This window comes from Balaenoptera acutorostrata, chromosome 10, assembly GCF_949987535.1.
Source record: "Balaenoptera acutorostrata chromosome 10, mBalAcu1.1, whole genome shotgun sequence".
NCBI lineage: Eukaryota > Metazoa > Chordata > Mammalia > Artiodactyla > Balaenopteridae > Balaenoptera > Balaenoptera acutorostrata.
The window spans coordinates 63226098-63243269 of NC_080073.1; the positions used below are offsets into that span (position 1 = coordinate 63226098).

The 17172-nt window shown below is 38.1% G+C and overlaps 1 protein-coding gene across 1 annotated transcript in view; it reads left to right on the forward strand.

Moving 5' to 3' along the window:
* The window catches only part of LOC103018155 (dystonin), a 489012-nt gene that overhangs the window by 428255 nt on the left and 43585 nt on the right, over positions 1-17172 (forward strand). Inside the window, 9 exon segments of the mRNA XM_057554087.1 lie at positions 1510-1728; positions 5175-5378; positions 6650-6881; positions 7703-7929; positions 9368-9490; positions 9623-9724; positions 11772-11873; positions 14215-14388; positions 14696-14851. Coding sequence (XP_057410070.1) covers positions 1510-1728; positions 5175-5378; positions 6650-6881; positions 7703-7929; positions 9368-9490; positions 9623-9724; positions 11772-11873; positions 14215-14388; positions 14696-14851 — 1539 coding nt within the window.

Below are 17172 nucleotides of genomic sequence, written 5' to 3' on the forward strand. Positions count from 1 at the left end.
ACCCTGGGGATAATCCTTTTTAATAGACAGAAAAGCTGTTAAGGTTTGAGTCCTTGAGTAACTGGGACACATTAAGCATCCAATTAATGTTCTCTGTATTATCACTGTTATTATCAGTATAAATTGTTATTCTGTATGACAGCTGTTGTTTATAGGCTTCAGGAACATTGGGGCCGCTGGAGCTGAAACAAAAGTCAAAATATGTGGTTCTCTCTAACTGAAATTCATTCTGTATAAAGTTACAGTAATCTGTATAGGAAAAAAAGGAGCGGAATCATTAAGGAAGTGTTCAGTTTATGTAGTTTTAACGATCCTTTACATTGATGGAAAACCAGCCATAAATAAAAATGTTTAGGTCAATTCATATTCAGACATCTGAGAAGCCTAAATAAATTAATGTATATTAATGCTTCTGGGAGGAAAATATCCCATGGCAAAAACAGTACATACAAATGTATATGCGTAAGATCACATTTAAAAGACGGTGCATTGATTTTAAGGTATACCATAGGCAAATAATAGAATGTGCACTGTATATTAATACTTAATCTTTTATTTAAATACTCTGCAGTGACACTTCACTTGTTTATAATTTAATCTTTATTATTTTTGCGAAGATTCTGGTGTGAAAAATACAGATGATCATGAGAGAATTTTTGTGTTATTCTGTGGTTTATTGGATTGCTGTTGTGCTTTATCTTTTGCTTTTGGATTATGAAGTGAATTTGTACCATAATCGAGATCTCGGTGACCACCCCATAAAATCAGTGGATAGCATAATGTTCTATTTTGCTTCTCATCTATGTAATTAATTTTGCTGACCAGCAGTTCCTCTTAGAATTTCATTTGTGAAAGAGAGTCCTTATGTTTTAACAGAAAGTAATGTCAGTGTTGCCAGGCTCATGCCAGACCTTTCTCTCACCTAGAAGACCTAGAAGAATGGCTGGAGAATTTTACTTATTACGTTTGGAGAGCTCAGTGTCTTAGTCATACAAACTTGAGGCATTTTATTTATTTATTTTTTGTGGTTTTGTCACCTAATTTTTTTTTTTTTTTTTTTGAGAAGTTCTCCATGTCATCAAATCCCCTGATTTTTGACAACTACATAGAAATCCACTGCAGGAATATATCATCCTTTATCAGCTTGATCTCCAGTTGTACTTTCAAGACATTTTTTACATTTTTGCTATTTTCTACATGTGTATATGAAATTTTTTTTATTGTAGTAAGAGCACACCATTAGCATACAATGGAATATTATTCAGCCTTGAAAAAGAGGGACTTCCTTATGCAACAACATGGGAGGGCCTTTCTTTAATTTAAAATGAACTTTTATACATAGAAGCAATTAAAATCTAACTAGCCTCTGTTGATTTATTCATTTACTATGCATTGTTGAGTGCTTACTCTGCACCAGGTATATTGTGCTGGACAAGCATTCTGGAGTATATATACGTGTTCCTTGGCCTGCCTGTCTGGTTAAACACATTTTATCATCTGATTTTCTAGAAAAAACTGGACAAGGTATTGAAGAACTATGATGCCATCTGCCAGACAAACTCAGAGAGGTATCTGCAGTTAGAACGGGCACAGTCCCTGGTTAACCAGTTCTGGGAAACATACGAAGAACTTTGGCCGTGGCTGATAGACATACAGAGGATCATCACTCAGCTTCCTGCCCCCGCCCTGGAGTACGAAACCCTGAGGCAACAGCAGGAAGAACATCGTGTAAGCTTGGTGCCAGAGAGAGTGCTGGAGACCCCATGGGAAGAGAATCACGATTTTTAGGGTGTTTCTAATGCAGACACCTTCTGTGATGAGGAATTTTTAGCGTTCTGGTCTGCACAGTTTGCTTACCTCCGAGTTGCTGCCCTGTTGTCCAGTTTTGCAGTGGGACGACTCATGTGGGCAGGCGCACTGTGTATGTCATCATGATGTCACAGCTTTTACCCAGTCGTATGCAGTGTAAACTGAGTACAGAAACAAAATCCTTGTTTTAAAATGTTAACGAAATAAGCTTTCGAAGTACTTTCAACTGATCATGTTGAATTGCTTTCAGTGTACAGTAATTTGACTAATATCTAGTGGTTAGAGCCGTCCAGAATGTAAGCAAAAGGTAGAAATACATGGAAGCAACATCAAACAGACAGGGCCATTGAGCTTGGAGAGAATGTACGCTATAACAAATACGTCAAAATAGCATTGTTGTGAAATCGAATTCTGTGAAAAGGAAAAAATGCTGAAGTTTAAAGACAAATTGTCCCCCCACTTTTTTTTTTCTTTTCCTTTTGTACATGGAAATCTTTTGAAGTTCTCTGCTTCTATAAGTTTACATGAGTAAATGAGAGAGTATATTTCCATCTACAAATATGTCACGTTTTAAACACATAAAATGGCATTATGAAGCCCTCATTTCAGTAGTCTCCAAAATGTTAATGTAGCTTAAAATTTTGCAGGGGTTTGAGTGAGAGAATTCAAGACTGTCAGAAGAAAGTCTGGAATTCTTGTTATTTATGATCTTGTGAACCTAGTTGCTCTCCCAGATCTGTACAAGATGTACCCTGAGACTAATCATTGTGTGTGTGCGTGTGTAAAGTTTAACTCGGGATATATTACATCATTGTTTGAAGTATGTAACATACTTATTAATCTTATTTGTTTACTTTTTTAGTGTATTGACATTGAAGAATATCTCTAAGTATTTGTTTAGAAGAGCTTTAGAGAACACTTTAATGCAAAATGGAAATTTTATGGCATTCTATCTAAATAATTCAGTGGGAGAAAGACTTATAAACTATGTATAATTAAATTTAATTTTAGTAGAAAGGTTATTTTTGGGAGAAATCCTGATGCCTACCCACTGAATGATTTTTAGTATAAAATGTTTCATGGATTTCTTCTATTCTGAAGTGAGATCTGAATAGCTGTTTTCTAGCATAACATCAAATAGGATGAAAAGGATCATTATTGAATGGAAAATTTCAAAATTGAGTTAATTTTCTTGTTTGGCGTCATCTTTCAGTTCTCAAAACAAATGTATGATTTTTATGTAGAAAGGGAGCTTCAAAACTTCGTAGCCAAGTCTTCAAATTGTTCAAGCTAAATTGTTCAGAATATTTGCAGCATTTCTTCTGCAACTTTACAGCATCCTCTTCACTGTTCTTGGGAACATCTTCTAGTTCATTCTAGCCAGGAATGAAAAATGACCCCGAGAGCCATGTTATAAATAAATGATAGATCTCTTTTAAGTTCACATTAAGTATCTCCAGCATGAGTGGACTCTTAGGATAGCTGCCAAGAATCATTTTGTTACCTATGAGGCAAAAGACATCTCCTGTTGGGCCCTTTTCTCCATGTGCACACATCCCCAAGTAGATATCCCATGGCTGTTTTCTTGTCTGTCATGGAATGGTCTTAAGAAGGCTCACCTGGCTACTTCCCAGCAAAGGTGTCTCATGGTGATGCTACACAGGTGAGATCTACTTAGACTACAGGCCACTCAAGAACTCTCAGCAGAGATTCCTCACTTTACTGAGAGTCTCTTGGCCATCAAAGTGTGAGCTTGTTTTTCAAACATGCCTTCGAGAATATTGAAGCCAGAGCTCGTGTGACACGTTTCTTCTCCATGAGATTGCGTGGCGGCTGGTCTTACCGTCACCACCTCCATTCTGTAAAACAGCATGAAGATACCAAACAATGTAAAACACAAGTAGGAAATCACAGCCTGGACCACCCAGGGGCTGTGAGGAGCATGTTAGATTCAGTAGACGTTCCTCCTTTTTTTTTTTTTTTTAACAAGTTGAATTTGTGTTTATTTAGCTCTTTTCCAAAAGAGTTTTGAGACCGTCTTCAGAAAAACTTCAAAAATAGAGATAGTACATTGGGGATTGTTCATGATGTAATGAACCAGTTTTCTCAACCACTTGGGAAATAATTTCTATGACTGATTTTAGTGGCACTTTTAATACAAATCCAGGTATGTGGCCGTCCTGGTGATTCTGCTTGATGAATGATGGAAGTTAAAATATTTACAGGGAAAGATCGCTTTCCTCTCCGCTGTCTTTCCTGAATATAATTTCTCTCAGAGAGGCTTTTCTTAGGGGCTGGATAGCAAACAGTTTGGAGACACATCTTCTGGTGAGGACGAGAAACTGCTGATTAGGGAACCTCGTGAATACTGGAGTACAGGAGAGGGCACGTCTATGCTGCACGCAGGTCTGCCTCAGAGAAACCTGCGGGCAGTCACGGGAGACCCTGGATTCCGTGGAGTGTAAAGATTCCAGATTGATCCATTTCCCTAGAAGGAATGGGGCTCCACCTGGATTCCACACCCCCTCATTAGCATCAGTATCATTGTATCTCTTGATTAGATGATACTGTATTATGCGGAATATTCATAGGTCACATATTTTTCCTTAAATACACTTTACAGATAATGCTCAGTATACAGCTGTGTATTTGATGCATTGATTATCCTTGCAGCCATTAACATTTAAAAATAAATACAAATAGATTTGTTTATGTTTATATATCATACATATCATATATGTACATAGAACAGACTCACAGATATATAATGTAATATATATGGACATATTTTATATTGGTTTACATATAATGTAATGACAATCCCTTGCGGGCTTAAATCCCCCTAACTTAGCTTTATCTGTCATTGTTCTCTCTCAGCATTGTGTCTACCTTCTACTGTGCTTTTTTCCTCTTCCTTTCTTCCTCTCCCTCCCTCTCCCTTCCTTCCTTTTGAATAATTTTTGTATGTATCATGAGTGTGCAGAAAGGAATACAGAGAGTTATGGCTCGGTCTCTGTAGGTTGGGATGTAGTGAGTTCATAATCCTTTCATGTAATATGACCCTTGGCTAATACTCTCGTCAGACTGTACTGCTCTTGGTAGGAAAGGCATAATGAACTGGGATTCATTATTTCACTCATCCAGCATTTTTGCATGTGCCCTGAAAAGGACTTTGACGTGACCAGACTGTTGTTTAATCTTTGTGTCAGGGGATCTCTTCCTGGCAGAGGGTTGTACGTTCAGTGCCTTGTGATGGGAGGGTGTTTGTCTGGAGTTTCTGGCCAGCTGGATGCGCTGGGGATGTTGACAGCTGTACTGTGGAGGTGTGCCTCTGAGAAACTGAGACGCTGTTTGCTTTGTTATAGCAACTGCGAGAGTTGATAGCCGAACACAAGCCGCATATAGATAAGATGAACAAAACTGGGCCGCAGTTACTGGAATTGAGCCCGAGGGAAGGCTTTTCTATCCAAGAGAAGTACGTGGCTGCTGACACTCTCTACAGTCAAATTAAAGAAGATGTCAAAAAGCGGGCTGTGGCGCTGGATGAAGCCATTTCTCAGTCCGCTCAGGTAACGCTTTGCACCAGCAGTGCGACGGTCTCCCCGACAGCAGAGTGTGGAAAGACATTTCCCGGATCTGCTGATTCAATTCCAGCTAAAATTGTTTCACTGCATTAACTCTGAGTATTGACGTTTTGGTCTCTGAGGTGATATTTGCCGGTGTCCGATCCTTATATTTCTCTGCCTGCCTATATATAAATAAAACATAATTTTCAATGATTTAAGAAACATAGAGCTGTCATCGTTGTCCAGATACCTAAATAAGTGTCCGTCCAGAGTAGAATGCAGTGTTTGCCATTGGAAGAGATGAAAGAAAGTGTTATTATCATCATTAATGAAACATTCCCAAGACGGCAATAAGAAGAAAGACTATGAATGCTAGGTTGAATAAGAAGGAAAACATATGCAGTTGGAAATCGATTTTTTTGTTGTTGTTGTTTCAAAAATACCTTTTTCAAGAAGTTGATTTGCAGTCACCTACAGATTTTCCATTTTGAAGGTTTTGGTTTTTATCGTTAGATACACTGGCATGAGAGTGGTCCATTTTCTGTAATCCTGACTGATGATTCCTTTAATGTTGAGGATAGTGTGGAATCTATAAATGAACAAGTGTTCGTAACTTTGCTTCATTGTCTGTGGTGCCTTTGCAAGTGGAAATTTAAAATTCTTTCATGGATCTGACTATGTGTTTGGCCAGGAATTAAATATAAACTTCCATTACAACATCAGGAAGGTTTCTGGGTTTTTTTAACTTTTTAAAATTTTTTAGTTCAGGAAACTCATAACTTAAGAAATCCCTTTCACCTCATCAAAACTGCCCATGAATTTTACATTTAATAATATAACTTTTTGAGGATGCCAAAATAATCAGTAAAAGTGAATAGAACTATCAGTGTTGATAGACAAACACCCAGATTACTGAACCTAATTTTCAAAGTTAATTTGAATTATGATAAGATGAAGCACTAGTAAAATGCTGCTGTCAAGTGGTCCAATTATATATTAACATAATACAGTTTCTTAATGAATTTACTCAGTTATTTGCAAGAAGCAGTCCCATCCCCATAAGAAGTGTGACACAGAGAGGTGCATATGAGTTGTGATTTTAGGAATGTCTTCACACACCAGCTGGATATAACTCTTTGGATGGATGTGTTAACAGAAAGGCCAAGGTTTCATTCTTGACTGTGACATTAGATAGGTGTGTTATCATTTTAAATCCCACCCTTGGCGTCACAGGTCTTTTCCCCCCATAAATGGCCCTTCTCTTTCACTCCCAGTTCCACGACAAGATCGACCAGATCCTGGAGAGTCTGGAGCGCGTGGTGGAGCGTCTGCGGCAGCCGCCTTCCATCTCAGCAGAGGTGGAGAAGATCAAGGAGCAGGTCAGTGAGAATAAGAACGTGGCGGTGGACATGGAGAAGCTGCAGCCTCTGTACGAGACCCTCAGGCAGAGGGGAGAGGAGATGATCGCTCGGTCCCAGGGCACTGACAAAGACATATCTGCCAAAGGTAATCCTTTCAGGATGAGAGAACCACTGAACTTTACTCAAAACAATTGTGAATGTTCCTTGACAGTCCAGTTGCATATCAACACGCCAGATTTTAGAAAAGGTATTGCAGATGTGACATGTTTGGGGTGGAGGGGCTGTGCACACCAGTCCCTTGTTAATGTCTTCCTGTGTTTGTGAAATCAGTTGAGTAACTACAACATGTGCCATGATACAGAAACCATATGTTCTCCGGGCCCTTTAAATCAGTTGGTTAAAGCATAATGCTAATAAGACCAAACCTAGGGGTATTTTTTCCTCTGACTACACTACTTTATGTCATGGGTACTCTGTCCCATAGCCGCAGAAATGGCAACCAGGACACTAGCCAAGCACCTTAAATGTCTGAGCTGGGGTCAAAAGGAAGGGCCTGTGCAGAGGTCAGTGGAAATTCACGGTAAGAGGACACTAGAAGTAAGCCCAAAATATGTATCCTACTTTGTTGTATTCCTGAGATTAAGCAGACATCTCTATTCTTGGTTTGGAGAGCGTAAAGAATATACTAAGGCCAGCCTTGGTGAACTCAGGTCTCCTCTGAGTTCACATGCCTCTGAGCGTTGTCTTTTATCAGGAAACCTTGGTTCAGGAGGAGCAGCACACCCTCAGGTCCTGTATTTGCCTGGAAAGGCCATTGGGCCCAGTGATACCCACTAGACTGGGCTCAACCCAAATTTGGTCCAGGTTTAGATCCTTGGAAAATTGAATGATTGTTCCTGTGTGAGTTAGAACGTTGTGCTTTATTGCTTACAGGGTGTGTCTTTTTGATATTGTTCTGCTCTGTAGCTGTTCAGGATAAGCTAGACCAAATGGTTTTCATTTGGGAGAACATACACACACTGGTGGAAGAAAGGGAAGCCAAGCTACTGGATGTGATGGAATTAGCAGAGAAGTTCTGGTGTGATCACATGTCACTGGTGGTTACCATTAAAGATACTCAAGACTTCATCCGGGATCTGGAGGATCCTGGGATCGATCCCTCGGTAGTAAAACAACAGCAAGAAGCAGCAGAGGTAAGCAGAGAATCTCATTTAACGTTTAAAAAATAAATTGTGGTAGCATGAATGTTGGATTCCTTTGGTATAAATATTTGGAATTACGCTATTAGAATTTATATTTGGTTCTGAAAGTGGAATGCGCAGAGATGTAGTAGGGGGCAGAGTCCACCCACAGGTTTCCCACGGAGAATGTTGATTTGGAAAGTTTCTCTCCACCTCCATTGTTTCTGCCTTACTTCGGGGCCTCGTCATCTCTCTTTCTTGTCTAAGAAAGTAATCTGAGCGGTACCCCTGCCTGTGGAGTCTCTCTTCCCGCCAGCCTCTATCCTTGTTGCCCGTTGTCCCTCTAGATCTCCTCTTGCTGTCCTGCTGGTTAAAAGCCCTCGAGGCGTCCACTGCCTACTGCCTAAAGTCCAAACTCCCTGGAACACGGTATCAACCTTTTCCATCCCAGCCTAGCCCAGGCCTGTGTTTCCAAAGCCATTTTTTTTTTTCTACTGCTCCTTTACCAAGCTCCTTCTCTTATGGCTTTCTCTGAAGCTGCCGTACTCTTTCTAGCATCTGAATCTTTGCACATTTTACTTCCTTACCCTAGAATATCTTTCCTGCCACTCTCCTTGGCAGATCCCACTCAAGCTTCAAGGTTCAGTTGGACTGCCACCCTCCACCCTCTTGTATACTCAGCTGAGTTAGTCCATCCCCATAACCTTCTCATCACGCAAAGGACTTAATGCAGAGCATGACTTATCGTTGGCTGTACCTCTGTCTTTCCCAGTGGACACAGAGCCCCTTGAGTGGAATAGTCATATCTAATTTTCTCTGTATCTCCGATGCCTGGTTTGGGGCACGTTCATCCTTGGTAAATAAATGCATCTTGAATGAATAAGTGTATTTAACCAAGAAAATGAAAGCAAGGTAGAATACTGCATTTCTGTCATAGTTATTGTTTGTTTGTTTTTTTGGTACTTTACATGTCCTGGGGTAAAAATGAAAATCTAGAGTTAGATTATCCTAAATCTACTAAGCAAATTACATTAATTTGTGTGAAGTCTCTGAACTCATATGATACTTATGTCTATTTTAAATGTGTATTGCCAAACTAGTTGGTTTAAAAAACAAAAACAAAATGGCTTTCCATGCTTTTCAGTATTGTTGATTTTTTTTTTTTTGAAAGACCTATTCTGGTATATGTTACATGGAGTTATTTCCTAAATACTGTCTTTATAATAAGCATTTGACATTTGTTCCTCGAAGGACACTGTTTTTTCTTTAAAATGGCTCTTGTGTTCCCTTGTTGAAAAAATTTAGTGCCAAAACTTAGAAAACAGAACAAAGAAAATAAAAATTGATTACAATCCTGCCTCCTAGAAATAACTACCATCAATGTCTGTGTGCATCTTTTTAGTTTCATTGTGGTTTGGCTTAAAAGTAAGGCTGCCATTTCTTATTCTAGGTCATAAGGGAGGAGATAGATGGATTGCAGGAAGAGCTGGATATGGTTATTAACCTGGGTTCTGAACTCATTGCCGCTTGTGGGGAACCCGACAAGCCCATTGTTAAGAAGAGTATAGACGAGGTAAAACCTGCATATTTTCTACTCTTATCAGAATGGGTTTTTAAAAGGATTTTGCTAACTAAAGCATATTTGATAGAAGTAGTCGGAAACTTAGCATATGATACTGAAAGAGTTCTAATATTTACATTGTAGTTAAATTCAGCCTGGGATGCTCTAAATAAAGCTTGGAAAGACCGGGTGGACAGACTTGAGGAGGCAATGCAGGCTGCTGTTCAGTACCAGGATGGACTGCAGGTAAGGCTTGCAGGGTCTCCTGGAGGGAGGGATCAGGTGATAAGTGATGCTTACAAATTCACGCATCAGTATGTCCCCCAGAGCTGCAAGTGTGATGCAGTTAACTCACCTGCTTCAATTCATGCTTTGCCTTTTTGAAGAGATTTCTGACACTGGAGATATGTACAGATTCATATACATCCCTAAACACATTCTTATACACACATTCAGTGAAATTTACTTTGAAAAGAAATATTTTAACTTTTTAAAGTGAAAGTCGCAGTATTTTTCATAAATGGCTCAACACCAGACAGTGGAATGGAGCTGAGCCTGAGTTCTGCTCTAGAGTTGAGTGGAATACGATGAAAGGGGTAAACACTATCTAAAAATATCACCAAGCGTAGCACAAGTCAGATGTAAAGAAATTTGATTTGAAGCCAGTGTTCCCGGTGAACTAAAATAGATTTCTATTTTATTAGGTCATAATCTGTCATGCAAAAAGTGTTTTCTTCTTTCCCATGTATATAATTCCTTTTGATGGTTGTTTTTCACATCCCTCAAGGGTTCTCATTCACTTCATTAACTAGTTTTTAAGTTTATTTTTTTAATATTAAAAATTCTCCTGTCAGTTGAGGCCAACTCAGGGATATTTCTTTCCCTACCTTCCTTAAATTTATTCCATTTCCTAACAGACTGTCAGGGGTTGAATCCTTCATCCAACCATATGGAAAAGGCCTCTCTAAGTATTTCCATAACACCAAGAGAATATTATTTTTAAAGCTCAGATGAGAACATCTTTTCCCTTTTACTAGGCCACTTCATTTCTATATTTATAAAAATAAATATCACAAGCCCAGCTTTATGCCAGCAGAGAAGTGTTTTAAACTTGGCAAATATATAAAAAAATTCACTACAAGTGACACCTTATTATAGCCACCCTTCTCTTTTTTTTTAACCAAAGTGATAATTTATTGGTTGGATAGCAGTGGCCAGTAACCAGTCAGGCTCTACGTCCGTCTGTGAGGCCAGATCGTGATTTTCACATTCGTTTGGTGGGTCACAGAGGTTGTATCCTCTCCCGGGGCTGGAGATGGCTCTGCCACCATTGCAGCTGTTAGCCCCAGGAGGTCAGGCTCACAGCTGGACACGAAGTCTTGTCTCATCACCGTTGCTAGAAAAATAAGGCCCATCATAGGTCCTGCTGGTCCTAGGTCAGTAGCATCACCTGTGTGGTTATGAAAGGCAGTGATGGATTAAAAGAGCGGTAGGTAAGTGTCCAAAGCTGCAGACACGCCAGAGGTTTCAAGGTTTGATTGTAAAGTGAAATGCATTTTATTTCCCAAGTGGCTGCTTAAGTTCTTAGGTTTATCATGATCAGTTTAAACTACCAGATATTTCCCAAGGTTTTTTTCTCAGTACTGTATGGCCTGGCAACTTCATTAAATGGCAGAATAATTTTGTGTATTCGGAACCTGAAAAAAAAAAATGTGAGCGGAGCCTTTTTAGATTGTTTGTGTTGCCTAAAACGAACAAGAAGATAGGAGATTTTGAAGTTTTGTCGCGGTTCAGAATAATGGTCTTAATCATTATACATGCAGGATTTTAATGCTAATCTCAGTTATACAGAAGAGTTTACTTGAGACAAATTGTTTCACGTGCCAAACAGTAAACTTCTTGATTATTTGAATGAACAGATGGGTTTGAATCTTTTTCTTTCAATATATTTATACAATCTGCCTTTTAGGCAGACAGAGTACAGAGAATTTTATTTTGTGTGGTGAATTTATAAAACGTTTTCTTTCAAATAGACTTTTCTTGAAAGTTCTCAATATTCTAAGATTCTATTCAAGATAGAATTTCTTCTGCAAATTTGGATGCAAAATTGGAGGTTTCATCTATTTCATATTTGGGATAACTGTTCCAGTATATTGCCACTTTTATCTTATTTGTAAAACAGGCTCATTGCTTAATATCTTTACAGATTTATGATTATACTTTTCTGTCGCACTTGAGGTGTTGTAGTAATTTCAAATATACTCATAATAACATGACCTAACGTGTTTTTCAGGCAATATTCGACTGGGTAGATATTGCAGGTGGCAAACTGGCTTCATTGTCTCCAATTGGAACAGATCTTGAAACTGTCAAGCAGCAGATTGGGGAGCTGAAGGTATGGGTAGGGGCTGAGAAATTGCATCAATTCAATTGCAATTGAATTGCATTTGTTCAATGCAATCAAACGTTGCATTTTTAAGTTCTTGATTCATGGGATGCTTTATGCAAATTTATTTTATATAATTGAAGTGTTACATTTTGATTATGGAACTGGTTTAATATAGTGCCCGCACATAATGGGTCATGTATAAGTGCTCGTTAAATAAAGGATACAAAATACTAGTAGTTTTTCTTACTAAATCAGTTCCTGTTCATTACAGAAAAATCAGAAAATGCAAATTAGCAAAACAAAATGTTATGTACCGAGAGTCAAGCACTCCTAAGATTTGATTTATAGCCTTTCATATATCCTCATACTGGGTGTAGGATGAGGTATGGGGGCGTGTGTGTGTGTGTGTGTGTGTGTGTGTGTGTGTGTCTGACATATTACATATGTATACTATACTGTAAGGATTTTTAGAACTTTATTATTCCGTAGTGTGTTATTGTCACTGATACATATACAGCAACATTTCTGTTTTCTTCGTTGTGTTCAGAGTAATTCAGTCAGTCCAACAGGCTAAAGAAGGATCCCGTGGGTGGATGGGATTGGATGGGCTCATAGTGTTTCCCAAAATGTTTGTTTTGTAAACGTTTGTTGTTTCCCATCTGCTTTCCTCTATAATTTTTTTCCTTTGTGGTTCTTGATCTCCAGCTGTGGAAATGGCTGAACCGTTTCCTCTGAATTCCTCTGTGCTGATGCTCATTTATCAAAGTGGGAGCAGCTATTTCCTCCCTAATTTTAAAGTCTCTATCTACAGAGACATCACAGCCCTTTCAATGAACTCTACTAGATTTTTACATAAAATTAGTATCTGGCTTTAAAAGAGTAGCATTTTTATCTCTAAGTGTGATATAGAATATTTCATTTAGAAAAAAATTGTTTCTTCTTGAGAATTTTACTGTTACCATCATTAGTTTGTGATTTTTTTTTTTTACTCTGTCTGCTAAACACATGATATCCTTTATGTACAATTACAGGTGTGAAGGACGGTTTATCTGGGTTTTACATATAGCTCAGTAGTTTTCATACAGCACACTGAATGAGGTGATTGCCCTGAAATCAGGTGTCTGAAGTTGCATCTCCCTTCATCCACTTACTAGCCAAATGGCCTCAGAAAAGTTATCTAACTGCTCTCACTTCTGTGTCCTTAGCTTAATTGGGGATAAAATGATTTTCTTTATAAGTTTATTGAGAACAACTTGACTATAGCAAGTGTTCACTATGCTTTTGTTATTATTTTTAATTATTATTTTAATTTGCTTGAAAAAAATTAAGAGACTGCTTAGCCATTAATTGTTTATTATTTAATTATTTACTATTAGAGATTAAAATCAATACTTTATGAAAAGACAGTTTCCTATTACATGTAACCACTGGCTAACCTGTATTGGTTGGCAAAGCCAGGATTATTACCTACATGTCATTAAGCACCAAGTGAGAGTAATGTTATTCTGAGTCAGTGCAAAGGATAAATAAATACTAATAAACACAGCATAGCAGGGAATTCCCTGGCGGTCCATTGGTTAGGACTCAGCACTTTCACTGCCGGGGCCTGGGTTCCATCCCTGGTCAGGGAACTAAGATCTCACAAGCCGCATAGCATGGCCACAAAGAAAAATAACATACATAAATAAATAAACACAGCATAGCTACAGAAAACACAGAGTGTTCAGTGACTGCAAGATGTGTGTGTGTTTTGAGCAGGAAATATTAATGTGAGTTTCTTAGAGATTTTTTTTTCTGGGTTTCATATATGTCAATATATATTTTGTTTTCTTCTTTCCTATAATTTCAGAACTCATTTATTAAGTATGTATAATTAGACACTGGAAGAAGTTCATCCTTGAAATTTGTTAGTTCTTTATTGTAGAGAACAGAAGTGAAATAGCAAAATTATAAATAAAAAATCGTTCCATCAGAAAACGTTGAATAAAGAGAAAAGATTTCTTTTTTTTAATTTAATTTTTATTTTATACTGGAATATAGTTGATTTACAATGTTGTGCTAGTTTCAGATGTGAGAAAAGATTTCTTTTAATCATTTTTTATCTACAGTTTTTTTCATCAGTAAACCCTGTGTTAGATTTTATTCGTCTTCACTCCACCCCAATAAAAAGTGTGGATTAGAACAAAGATCTAACCTGTAGAATTTTTGTTTGTTTAAAGTTACTGAAGAGAACCTGCTGTATAAAAATATAAATAAAATAAAATTCAAACATTCCAAAAAAATAAAAAAAATAGTTACTGATGTATAACAAATTTTCCGTGTATGCCTCTTTTTTTTAAAAAAATAGCAATTTAAGTCAGAAGCGTATCAACAACAGATAGAAATGGAGAGACTGAACCATCAGGCAGAGCTCCTGCTAAAGAAAGTAACAGAAGAAAGTGATAAACACACTGTTCTGGACCCACTGACAGAGCTGAAATTGATATGGGACAGTCTGGATGAGAGGATCATCAACAGACAGGTAAATACCAATTTCAGGTTCATATAATAATGTAAAATAACTATTAAAAAGTAAAATTAGGGGATCCTGGACATAAACTTCAGAAGCCCCTAAATTCTCTTATTTCCTGCTTCTCACATGCTGTTTTTTTAACCACAAAGTTTCAAACTTAAAATATATGAGGATATGATGATTGGGCTTCATTGGATTTGCTTAAAGACTTATGCAGCATGAAGCAATTAAACAGTTCACTCTTGTTTTATAAATGTGGGTCATCCATCCTATCAGACTCGTGGATTGATTGTCTTCCTGTCCTCTCTGTCTGCAGCACAAGCTGGAGGGCGCTCTGTTAGCACTGGGGCAGTTCCAGCACGCGCTGGACGAGTTGCTGGCGTGGCTCACACACACCGAGGGCTTGCTCAGCGAACAGAAGCCTGTCGGAGGAGACCCCAAGGCCATTGAAATTGAACTCGCCAAGCATCATGTACGTAGCTGTTACTGCATCCTCTCCTTCTTCTCTCTGCACTTCTAGTGTCACCAGATGTTTCTGGTCTGCTGCTTTTTTAGGCATTTATGGTTTTAACCCACGTTGCTATTTGACATTGGCAACGTAAGGTTGAACTACTTACAACGCACTCCTTAAAAGGTGATAATCAAAATGTTTTTCTCATCGGTCAAGGCAGTTATTGTCAAAAATAGCAAGAATGGGGAATTTCTGGCTAAATTTTAGGAGGGCTGCATGACCAACACTGGAGGTTTAAATTTCTGATTATACCTGTGCTTGGATGAAGGTAACATAGTTTTAAAAGCTGTTGGGGGCAGCCTGACAAGTCACAGTTGTCCTTCAGGCTCCGTGTGTGTTTCCTCTGGTCACCCTTCCCTCCATGCGTCTCTCCCTTGCTGCTTTTTGGCTTGTCATATATTTCTGTCTGTCTGTACATCTCTCATCATGTTAGGGTTTGTCCTTCTGTTTCTTTCTCTTACTTTTCACTGGCTTTTTGTGTCTTAGTCCTTTTCTTTCTGAGGTAGTTTTTTAAACTATTTATTATGTTTAGAAGAGTTTTTACATGTCATGTACTTGATTGAAAGCTTATAAGTGGAAAATTTTTATCTTGAGATATATGTAAAATAGTTTCATATTGTTGTCATCTTTGTGGCACTTGGTTGATGATTATTAACAGAAAATTCCCTGTCTTAAGTCAACGAGGCTTAGTGAATAGAATATTATGCCCAGTAGAGTTTATCCTGACATTCAGCAGGCTTTCATAGAACTTTTAACATTCACATTATAGTGGTATCTTACTTAAAGTTAGGTCCTTAATCCTAATCTTAAATAAGTTTTCCTTGATTATCATATAGAAACATTTGATAATTTTACATATTAACAGCATTTTAAAATAAGAGATTTATAGCACTTTAAGATCATGATATTTTTGATTATTCTTGCTTTACTTCTTCTTCCTTCATGTGTTTCCCCACAGTAATTGTTCCCTAATTTAAATTTTTCTTCCTTTTTTACCTCTTTCTATCTGTATTTATAATCATTGCCCAGCCATATCTGATTAAGCAATTAGGACTTATTTTGCATCATTAATATTTAATATCTATTACTTAATATTTAATAATATTAAATATAATATTTAATATATCTATTATATTTAATATCTATATTATACCTTTGCTAAGAGCAGTAATGACCAGTCAGACTGACTCTGCATGTAACCAAAATGTTTATTCTCATAGTGTGAGTTTATAGCATTTACATTTTCATAAACTCAGCCATTGTCCTAAAAGTCACATACATCAGTGACAGGAACTTTGTAGAAGATGGTAGAGGTGGGAACATGCGGCAGCCTGGTCCAGTTATTTTGGCGGAGATGAGTTAGGGACCTTTAGTTTCCTTTAGTCAGGGATCTTTTCTCCTTCCATTTCTTTCTTTTTTTAAAAATTTTATTGAAGTATAGTTGATTTACAATGTTGTGTTAATTTCCACTGTACAGCAAAGTGATTCAGTTATATATTCTTTTCCGTTATATTTTATCACAGGATATTGAATATAGTTCCCTGTGGTATAGAGTAGGACCTTGTTGTTTATCCACCCTCCATATATAATAGTTGGCATCTGCTGACCACAAACTCCCAATCCTTCACTCCCTACTCTGCTTCCATTTCTGAAGGTCGAAGTTCAAGGACTCAGAATTGCCAGCACAATTGCTGGAGGAAGGGAGGGGAGATTCCCATCCCTGTCACGCCTTCTTCTCTGGCTCCTAGGCCATGCCTTATGTAGCAGGGCTCCGACCATTTATAAGAACGAATTTTATAGAATTATCTTTTATGTTTTGACTGTGAAAATATTTAACTCTTACCTTTTGAAAGTGGTTCCTACGATAACATATCCAAGTACCTGCTTCTTATAAAGATCACTCCTTACTCAGTTGATTTTATAGCTTTTTTTTTTTTTTTTTTTTTAATTTATTTATTTATTTATTTTTGGCTGTGTTGGGTCTTCGTTTCTGTGCTAGGGCTATCTCTAGTTGCGGCAAGCGGGGGCCACTCTTCATCGCGGTGCGCTGGCCTCTCACTGTCGCGGCCTCTCTTGTTGCGGAGCACAGGCTCCAGACGCGCAGGCTCAGTAATTTGTGGCTCACGGGCCTAGTTACTCCTTGGCATGTGGGATCTTCCCAGACCAGGGCTCGAACCCATGTCCCCTGCAGTAGCAGGCAGATTCTCAGCCACTGCGCCACCAGGGAAGCCCGATTTTATAGCTTTTGAAAAACCCTCCCTCACCAGATGCCCCAGAACACA